This window comes from Atta colombica, unplaced genomic scaffold (assembly GCF_001594045.1).
Source record: "Atta colombica isolate Treedump-2 unplaced genomic scaffold, Acol1.0 scaffold150, whole genome shotgun sequence".
NCBI lineage: Eukaryota > Metazoa > Arthropoda > Insecta > Hymenoptera > Formicidae > Atta > Atta colombica.
This window is the reverse complement of record NW_017259240.1, coordinates 1,629,607-1,641,116: the sequence shown is the minus strand read 5'-3', so window position 1 is coordinate 1,641,116 and position 11,510 is coordinate 1,629,607. Positions and strand designations below refer to the sequence as shown.

At 31.8% G+C, this 11,510-nt stretch overlaps 1 protein-coding gene across 3 annotated transcripts in view; it reads left to right on the top strand.

Annotated features, from left to right (window-relative positions):
• Positions 1–11,510, top strand: part of LOC108685336 (nuclear factor of activated T-cells 5) — a 44,434-nt gene that overhangs the window by 16,265 nt on the left and 16,659 nt on the right. Inside the window, exon 3 of one of the 3 annotated variants that reach the window (XM_018190075.1) lies at positions 6,019–6,191. The exons of the other annotated variants lie outside the window; for them this stretch is intronic. Coding sequence (XP_018045564.1) covers positions 6,019–6,191 — 173 coding nt within the window. The remainder of the gene's footprint in view (positions 1–6,018; positions 6,192–11,510) is intronic. 3 annotated transcript variants of the gene reach the window in all.

Genomic DNA, 11,510 nt, shown 5'->3' with positions numbered 1-11,510 from the left:
ATATATATATATATTGTTATATATGTGGTATCGTAAAAATACTCTGTATCTGAATTAAGAATAAACTTTATGTAAGTCGTTTGCATGACGTGTACCTAATAATCAACATCTGGGGAAACACGCTCGTCCGCGATCGATTTTTCGTAAAAACTCGTCACAGGTTTTCCATGTGACCCATCAACATCGTCGCAGCGACTGGTAATCGTTTAGCGTGACTAATGGGAGTAGCGAGACGTTTACCGCACTATCAGCGAGCATACAGAAGTTCCTCCTTCGTGGGTGAACATACACGTACATAAGCGTGTGTATGCGTAAGTGCATAATTGAACGGTAGGCGCGTGTAAAAAGCGAGAGGAAGAGGTGGTGGTGGAGGAGGAGAAGAGCAAGCAACAAACATGTTGAGCGCGATTGTCTTGCGCACATTGGACTTTTTGCATTCGTTGCCTTTCTATGCGAGAGCGACGGAATGATCGGAGGAACGATCGCAGGGAGATGATGGGAGAGGAATAAATTCGAATTATCTTTAAGAGAGATTATGAGGCAGTTGAATGAGGTGTTTATATCTGTAAAGTTCAACTTACAAGGAAATTTGAATAGTACATGCATATTTGCATATATAGTGCATTTAAATATGGCTTGGCATTTGTGATGGTTCAGGTAGGAGAGAATTTACTCATTTATATATATATACATTTATATATATACATTTATATATATATACATATTATATATATATATACACGTGAATGTGCGCATATATAAATAATATCTATAAATCTGTGATATTGGATTGGCACAAAAGTTTGTAGCGCTATTTCATTTTTATCATAACTATGCGTTTTACAAAAATTTTGGCAATTGTACATTTGATAGAGCAAAGTTTTGATTTTAAGAATCTATTTTTTTAATTGCTGTACGATTTTCAACAAAATTATGCAGCAAAAAAAGTCAGTATATTCCTTTTATTTAATCCACGATGAATTCAGTGACAAAAAGTTTTAGAAACGATTTTTTGTAGGGAAAATTTCAAAGCTTTCGTGTTAAAAAGTCGGAAATTTTCGCAAGTTTTTTTTAGGACACCTGATAGGCCCACAAAAGAGAAAATTTCCCATTTGGTCCAGCTCGTAGTTTTCCATTATATAAAAATTATCACAGCAACTTAAAAGACATAGTATTGGATCAGTGCAAAAGTTCGTGCTCGATTTATTATTCAAACAGCTGCTCTTTTTATTAAAAATTTAATTTTATTTTTATTAAAAATAAAATCTAAATCTTACTCTTTCTGATAAGAGAATTTAAGAATCTATTTTTTTTTAATTCTGATGGTTTTACTAGAATGAGCAATCAAGGTCAAAATATTCATTTTATTTAATTTGCAGCAAATCAATAACAAAGTCATAGAAACATGTTTAAATGATTTTGTAGGAAAAGCTTCAAACTTTCACGATAGATCGAACATTTTCTCAAATTTTTTTTGGACACGCTGTAGACCTACAAAGAAAAGAAAATTTCTCATTTTTTTCAGCTCGTAGTTTTCTATATGTAAAAATTACAAAACTCACAAAATCAATTATAAACTCAAAAAATATAGTAACCATTCATAAGTAGAGATTTCAAGCTTTAAAATCCTTTGTTTAAATTTAAATTTCGTTTATTTTTAACAAAATTGTTGTTTGAACTTTGAACAATAAATCTGGCACGAACTTTTGCACTGATCCAATACTTCGTCGAAAGTAGAAATTTTAAACTTTAAAATCTTTTTTAAAATTTAAATTTTATTTTTCTCGAAATTATAGTTACTTAAATTTTAAAGTTTATAGTATTACACATTTCGATCTAATATATATAATTATGTATAAAGAATTTAGTTTTTTAATGGAGATTAAGGTAAATGTAATCTGTAATTGCGTTAAATTGCATTTACAATTTACTTAATCTGTATTAACTATATTAACAAAGTTATACAGTCATATTAGTAGTTTGTTTGAGTAACCCTGAGGTTTTAATAACGTTAATAGTTTAATCTAAATTTATATCAGTAAATTCAATGTAGGTTTGCTCTTTTTTCGAAAAATGTTTTCAATTGGTATTATGGTGCTATGAATTGGAATGAAACAAATATGATTAATTTCATTCTAACTTATTGTATCAGTATACATAAATTTAGAATATTTCTCCGAAAGAGAACAGAGCTTATATGATGATATATGACTGATATATATGGAACTAACGCTAGATAACAAGCAGAATTTATATATAAATATCCGAAATAAATATAGAAAAGAAGATTTAAACGAAAGAAATTTTTTTTTTCTTTAAATATTCTCATTTTTTTCTATATTTTTGCCGTGTCGATTACTTCGTATTATTTAATTTCCCATTTTTGAAAAAAGAGGCAGTAAAACTAAAATTAAAACTAGAAGTAAAAACAACGAAGATAAACTACTATCTAGATACAAATTGCAAAATTCGAGTCTCTCGAAGGGAGAAGAGAAGAGTGCGACTCTTTCTCCATAAACATGTTAATGAAGCAAGTAGATGTTACTAACAATTGCTGTAAATAATTCTCAATCGTCATTTTTACATTTTTTAGATCGGTGTCTCGAGTTTCGTGACGATCGAGATAACAATAACGATAAATAATAATAAGCATATCTACACACTTGGCATGTGGCGTACCAGTCCATGCGAGTCTTCGCGCTGTGTGGATATTGTGGATATTCGCGCCACGATTTCGTGACGAGCGAATTTCGATCGCGAGAGTCTGGTAAACCATTATGTAAATCATTATGTAAAAATAAAAAAAGGGGGAGGAAAAAACTGCTATTTAAACCGCGTCGTGAAACCGGAACATAAACAAACCGCAAAGACGCACGGATTTACGAATGAACGCCAAACCAAAATTGAGTCGACAAATGTGATGTTGTGAACGCAGATTATTGTGTGTGGGGAGGGGGAGGGGAGAATCCTCTTTCCCTTCGACTGATTTTTATGTCTAATGGCGATCCCGCGGAAATCAAAACTGCCCACTATACGTAATTTTTTTCTTGTTATGTAATACCTCGGAGACGTCGATTTACTGGAATCATTATTTTATTGTGTAACTATCTCGCTAAATTATACAGAGTGTGCGTTTTATTTTGGATGTAGCGATTATTTCGCTTTTTGCATTGAATAAAAGTTTTCAACTTTTTCGAAGATGGACAAAATGGTCGCGAAACTCGGTTTAGAACTCAGTCGTAGATCGGTTTAATGTAAATGATTGGATCCAAAAGTGAAAATCGTGAACAATTCGGTGAACAAGTTGCATTCTGAAATCCACCGAAAAAAAAAGTATCGCATTCTGTTCACCATTATATTCATTTTCGCGAACCCTGTTATTCAAGGCGGGGAAAAAAAAAGAACTTTTTCAGTCTGATATTTGTAGAGAATATCTTTTCTCTTTATGGCGTTTCCGATGTTATCTCGTGGTTTTTTCCTGCGTCTTGCACATTAGTGCATTGTGATGAGTAGAGGGAAAGGTAAAAGGGACATAGGCGATGAAATCTACTGAAACTACAGAATTATGGTTTCATGTAATAAATAACGATTATGATAGATTATCCAACAGATTGATACCGCACGCTATTACGATGTATCTTGCATTAAGTCGCTACGCGGTCATAAATGAGCCGCGTATTGTAAACTTATAATCGACCTTTGACGTCACACGATCGACGCCACTACGATCGTGACGTGTTGACACGTTCCGGAACAGCCCGGACGAGTGAGCGTGTGCGCGCGTGCATTAATCGATCACGCTCCGTCTCGATTATCTAATCGCCGTGCGCCGCGATGGAACGAAATTCTCTCACGAATCCGCGAAGATTCGCAGGAAAATTGGCGATTTATATATAGCCGAACTCGCACGCGAGTCGCGCGAAGTAGACGCTTTCTAATCGGAATCCAAATACAAGGTGTGTTTTGTATGCAGGTTTCTAGTTTTAGCAAAATCACGTGAGAGAGGAAGACATATTTCTTCCTCTTTTTCTATTTACGTTAATCTGTTATTACATTAATCTGTTATTATCATTTCTTTTTCTTAACTTTCGGAGAACTGGCATGTTTTTGATTGACTTTTTTATTTTAAGCTAGAACTTTATTGTCAATGTCATAGGGTGAGTGACGAAAAAGGTGGCGCCACTGTCGAGTCCCTAAAGGGGGAACCTCCGATCCTCCAAACGTTAATTTTTGTATAATATTTTATTTATTTCATGTTTCATTGCTTTGTAGCATTTCTGCGTTTAAAAAAATTTATATCTCAGAGCTCAAGATAAATAATGATTTATTCGTTTATTTATTTCTTTTTATCTAATTTTATTTTTCTTTTAATTTTTTGTTTTTTCTTTTATTGTACTTATATTACTTCACTACAGTATTACTTAATTGTTTATGTAAATATATGTAATAAATATACATAATATTATATGCTTAATTTTGGCGCTTTAAAGTACAAAGAAAAAGTTTTTTTTAATTAAACAAATTTATGAATTTGAATAATCCAATCAAATGGATGTTTAAATTAAGAATGTGATTATTTGCATTAAAATTAATTTTTGTTGATTAAACAAAAAGTATGTCACTTAAAATTAAATATGTTTCAATATGAAACAAATATAAATAGAACTCTTGAGTCCAAATCTTTTTCTTTGTGCAATCCTGAAGCTCATATATTAAAATATTAATAATTCAATAAATAGCAATATCTATCTATTTCTCAGGAGTTGTTAAAATAAGCAGATCCATCAAAAGTGTCTAATTCTGATTAGATGATTTCTATAATACAAAAATGCGGCCGTGTCAAATCGAGGCATTCGACGTCGAACGAAGAAAACGCCATCCGAGTTGTGCAATTTGAATTTCGACGCGTGGATTCCGCGAAAGCATTTTGTCTCCCTCGGATTTCTCCCGATTCGGTTATAAATTTACGTTTATTTTATGTAACCTTTTTTACGTAATAACTATTTACAACCTGCCTGAAATTATAGCGCGTGGAATCGTGCACGCGGCAACGTTCTCCGTTTATTACGTTTTGAATATTGTAACTAACAATTATGGAAAAATTTCTGGAGCCAATCGTTATCATGTTGGAGCCATTTGTGTGTGGTATATCGACATTAAAATTGGACCTTATCATTCGTCCTTCCCGCAAGGACTCGCCGGAGGAGGAATGGGAAGAGGGGGGGGGGGGAAGAAAGTATCGATGCTCAATTGAATGCGAGCATTGCGAGCGTCACCACCAATAGGCCGGGGTAATTAGCGCCTGTTGATTGGTCACCTTCGCCGGCGCGCCATCGCTACGCCGCTGTTGACGCCGACGTACGTCGCGTTGCGGGGGTGGGGGGGCTTATTTACTCGCGCGCCCAGGTTGCGTCGATCTCGGGCGAACGGCGTGGCGTTAGTCCGCGCATGATGCGCGTCGTGCTTTTTCCTCTGGTGATTCATTCCTCTCCGCTTCCGCGTTCACATTTGCTCCTCTTTTTTTTTCTCGTACCTGTTCGCCGTTTTTTCACGCCGTTCGGACGATGACGCGAACCGTCCTCGTAAAAATTCGAACGATGATACCAAGTACGTCGATCGATGTGGGATCGATATCTCGCAGTGAAATCTCGCGGGCTGCGGGACTTGGCGCGTAATAATTCAAAGGAAAGACTTGTTGATATAAACATTACAAAATATCCCATTAGTTGTGCTAGATCGCTGAGTGATATGTGACTGTATCGAACGATTTGTATGTGGAGTTGAATAAGAAGTGGAATCTTATGGATTAGCATAGACTCTAGGACGATTTTAAGAGCGATAATTTGTGAGAGTCAAACGTGAACGGATTATCGAATGATTCATTACTGCATTCAGATTCGTTACTGCAAAGAGAAACGAGGATTCTTAGGACAATTTTGAATCGTGAATGAACAGAAAGAAATTTTAGTCGAGATCGTCCAGTGATTTGTGAACGATTCATTCTTTTTTTTCGAGAAGAAGACGACGGGATTGCGAAAATATTCTGGAGAGTCTGATGGCACCTGATCTCGAGAAAAGACGCCAGGAATTAAGGAGAGGCAGCAGCGGGACCTTGGAACATGTTAACGATCAATCGGGCATGCTCTTACAGTTGAGGTGTGCAGACGGCACGACGGATCTTCATCGTCATGGTAATTAGAGATTATGACCACGGTGTTTTGGATCATCGTCCACGTGTTAACGGCGTTTGTTTATTTAACTCAGAAACTAGTTCAGAAACTCCAAATTTAATTCATTTTTAATGGAAATGTCAATTTTTCATTTATGGAATATCTTTTTTGGAATCACGACACTCAAAAAATTTAAGCAATAAAACAAGCAGCTTAGTAAGCACTAAGCAAATTACCTAATCACAATAGAGACTATAAAGAGCTCCACATACCGTACCGAGCTACACATTCCGTAACCGAAAGACATCATAAGAATTAATCAATCAGTGCAGAGAGTTTTGGCACTTCTAGACAGTCATTGGAATGTTTGGTCTTAATCTTAGTCTTAGAATTAGTAATTAGTCCTTTAGTCCTAACTTAATTTTAAGGACTAAAGTTAAAAGATAGGAACTTTCTTGAGACTAAGATTAAGATTATGGTTAAGACTATGGTTAAGAGGAAGCATAAACGATCTTATGGCATTCTTTGTTGCCAACTTTTAAGATTAAGATTAAGACCGAAGCATAAACCAGATATAATTCTTATGTACGTCTTAAGATTATTGTTACGCAAAGTGTGTGTGGCAACTCTAAAATCATAACGTATCAATAACAAATTCAAAACCGATTCTAAGTTGTAAGTCATGAGAATTGAACCAATCGTAGTTGATTATTCTCCTCCATTCTACTGTGATTGGTCGATTTTTATGGCTATAGAATCAGCTCAACATGTTGATTTCCTTAAATGGCGTCTACAATGAAATTTTGAGACATAAAATTTAAGTTTTAAACTCTAAGCCGTAAGAAATTGACCAATCACAATTAAATGTGAGAATACTCGATTACGATCGGTAAATTTCTTACGGCTTAATGCTTAAAATTTTTATGCCTTAAAATCTCATTGCAGACATCGTTTTATACTACTTACGTTTTATTGCTCAAGTTTCTTTTGTCTGTCATGGCCCTTAGTCTTACTTTTTTTCCTCTACATTCATTGTTTGTAACTTAGAATCGCTATTCATTGCAAGAACTGAGCAAAGTCTGAGCTCAGATCTCTTTGAAATATGATTTTTAATGAACTAAACCAGTTTCATCAAGTAAAATCAGTTGATTTCTCATATTTTCTTCGATTTTAATCTTTATTTAATTTGATTCATGAAGAATTAAAAAATCTTTTCGAATTATTTAATTTAAAAACAATATTTATTGGTCTCATAATTTTCAAGGTTTCTTCGAACTATTAGGTGTGAGCCAAAAACAAATTATCAATCACGTTGCGCAACAATATTTATTACTGTTATACGCTTGCAGCTGTCGTTTACATTTGCAGAACGAAATATTTATCCGAGTTCATATCGCAGTGCGTTATTAAAGATGATTAGACAGTGATAAATATTTTTCTCTCCCTGTAAGTCATCTACATGCAAACTTTCATCTCGAATTCTTTTAAAGGTTAGGTTTTCCTTCGATTTTTTTTTCATATTCATGAGAACTGCAGTGCGCGCGCGCGCACTTTTTCAAATTATTAACTGCGTATCAGAAACAAATCATCAATTTGATTGCCGATTTGTTTTTAATTTTTTTCATGTATTACAACCTTATCAAAATGACATAGCTTTTTCTCCAATATTTTTTTTATTGCTTATAACTTTTTTTTTTAAATAAATACTTCTATTTACAAATATATAAATTTATTAATAAATACGTATTTCAGTACTGTTATGTTCCTTGACATCTGATGTTTTGATTGAAAAAAAAATGTATATATTCATTTTTATGAAAATTATAAATTATAAGCAATTAAATTTTGCCATCCATTATATTCTCATAATAAAGCGTTTAAAGATTAAAAATTTATTACACTTATTTATTACACTTATTTTTTAACATGAAAAATTACAGATTTTTCAATTGTATTTGAAAATAATATGAGAAGTTTGGTGATGATTCAGAATCTGGGTCAAACATTATTTCAATAAGAAGAAAATGTTTTTAAAAAATAATTAATATAAAATGAAAAATGTTATTGAAACTATAAAATTATATTGTTAAATATAAATATGGATCTTATTAATCTGTCATAAGTATACAACATTAAGTATATAACATTCATTTTATGTTGTACAAATTCTATTTCAGTTATTTCTTGCAAGGAAAACTATCACTACATATACACCTGATAGATTCCTTAAGAGACGCTTTCATTCTCACGCTTTATCTTTCATTTTATTTTTCAAATTTTGAAATTTTTGCAGAGTAACTTACTATTCTTCTTATTCACATCTTTTCTTTTATTTATAAGTATCTACTTGTTCAGTGTTATAAGTATCTACTTGTGTTTTTTTATTACTCCTCATTTTATCAAATAAAAATAAAATAGAATTTCTAACTTTATAAATTCAGTATGACAACCACTAACTCAAGAAAAAACAAGTCAAGTACAGATATTTTCATTCTAATAAGATTGGATAACTATCTATCATAGAAAGCAGAACAGAAATAAAACACGCTGGAAAAGAAATCTGATTGTATTCATTGGAAAGATAATAAATAATAGATTTAAATGATATGTTTGTTTAAAAACGGAGGAATCAAAATTCTTATCGAAATTAAATTTATTATTAAGAATATGATTAATTCCTTCCTGTTAATTACATGTCAGAATTTCTTGATGCTTGACATCAATCTCGATTCTTGACATCAATAATGTTCACATAATTTTATTGTAGAAAACATCAGTTTTTTTTTATTTTTAATAATATTTTTTAGATATCATTGTATTAATATGTTTTGACATATATAACTTTCAGAAATGATCACACATACGTACACATAGAGGTTCTTGAATTAATTTTTGTACAAAATTAAAAACTGTACTATTAAAGTACGTTTCTCATTTACTTTTGTCTTCCATTTTAGGGACACATTCAAGATTTTATTAAAATATATAAAATATTTTATCAAAATATGAAAAATCTTATAATGCTGCCTTTTATTTTATCCTGTATAGTTGCTTATTTATGAGAAACAGAACTCCACTGTGTCCATCTGGCGGTAGTGTCTTACACCTACAGCTCGCGAGAAAAGAACGTTTAATGAATATAACATATAATTGAGGTTACTAAATATTCTAATTATAAAATATCAAGTCCTTTAAGATAACAGAAATTCTGCTTAGTTTTTTATTGTACACTTCTAGGATTGCCAACAGGCCGGTAATGAACCGGCCTAACCATATTTTCACTCTCTGATCGATTGCCGGTGCATGTATTTTATCGGCTCCGGTTCATAAAATGACATAAATTAAATTTGTCTGATGAAGAAAATTTTTTTACAAAAACAATTTAATTTTAAGTTTCATATACGCGTTTTTCTTGCATAAAAAATTATTTTTATGTAGGCTGATAATTCTGATAGCATTGTAGCACCTGTCTCGACCTGATTGGCTAGACATTGAAACATAGAATGTGTTGCATGTCTATGCTTATTTTATTTTATGTTTGTTTGTAGTCGAATTCGTTTTTAATTTTTTGTTTCAGATAGTATTACATTATATAAAAACGTAAAAGACTTATCATATTTAACCTTTCTTAATTATAGTTTTAAAAAAGCCGTTTTTTTTTTCGAATTGCAGAAACAACTAAAATTATTTTCTTTTTGGAAAGAAGCAAATGGCAGATCTTACATATAAATTTTTCTAATGAATTTTTCTATCCCTAGAAAAAGAATTGGGAAAATCAGTGAAAAAAATTGAAAAAGAAAACAGTTTTTTTTTTTCGAAATTTTAAAACTATATTTCTTATACTATATTTCTTTAAATATATTTTAAATAATCTATATTTAGATAATTTATATCTATATTTAGATAATTTATATTAGTTAAAATAAAATCTATAATATTTATAATTATATAATATGTCACGTGTGTATATAATATAGAAATTAAATAATCAGAACCGCAAACGCATGTACGGCACTGTAAAAATTACAAATGAGATTTTATTCCGTGTGAAATCTGGCACGAACTATAGATTATCTAAAATGGTCTTTATGAAACAAAGCTTGCGTGCGTGTTCTCTTTTGCGGGGTTAATGGACTTTTGATGAATGTTTTTCCGCACTATCTCCCGCCGGCATTATTATTGTTGAAAATACTTGGCGCTAGTATCGCAACCGGACAACGGAGAAAATGGCTGTGTGTTATATGCGCGCGGTTCTATAAGATAACCTTCGCGGTTTCCGATATGAGTCTAAGGGTCGAGACATAATGAAATATGAGAACGAGATATAAGAAACAAGGAATAGATGCAAGAGGAGCAAACACAATTAATGCGAATATTAGAAGAATGCAAATTGATCGATGCCACGTAAAAATGGCACTCGATTAATCGCTAATAGAAAAAAAGAAAATTCAGAAAATAAATTTCTCACATTATTATTAAAGTTCTAAAAAGAGCAATTTCCGAAATTTGAAAGTTAGATAAGCCCTGTTAGGCCGTAATTACACTTACAAATTGTCGATTCTATTTTAGCCAATCATGATGCAGCGAGTGCAGTTTTTTTGCAACATGATTGGTGCATCAGCAACCATACCGATATGACCATAGAATAGGACTCTTTGAAAATATACATATCTTTTGAACTTCGAAGAATTTGAAGATATAATAAACTGAGAATTGAAAATTAATTATTAAATATTGATGACTGAAAAAAATTACAATTTGCAATTGTAAATTAAAAAATAAAAAATTAATTCTTAGATATGTCTTTGCAAGGCGAATATTAATTAATTAATGCAGTTATATTCCTGTCATTGTTTACGTACGTGTTCATAAATGACGTCATTGATATCAGCAATTGCATTCGATTAGAATCAAATTGATCATACATTGAATGAGAAAATAAGAGGATTGATAATAAAAAAAAGAGATAAATTATTTATGCATTCTATTCTCTCTCACTACAAGTCTCAATTAATTAAGTAAATTTGTGAACTAAGTAATAACTCAGTATTAAAAACGGAATATATTTATGCAATATGAGTCTGTAATAAATAAATAAATCTAATTAATGTAGAAAAAATCTGAAAGTATAACGTCGTGTATTTTTAGATTTCTTCTATATTAATTAGATTTATTTACTCAAAAAATTTGAATGATTAACCGTTCCTTTTCTCAACGCAGCCTGTGAAAATTCGAAACTCAGGGATTATATGTATATTAATAATATGTATATTAGGTACTTTCTTCTTTCTCTTTGTCCCAATAGAGACAAAATCCACCTGAGATAAAAAAAGAAAAAAG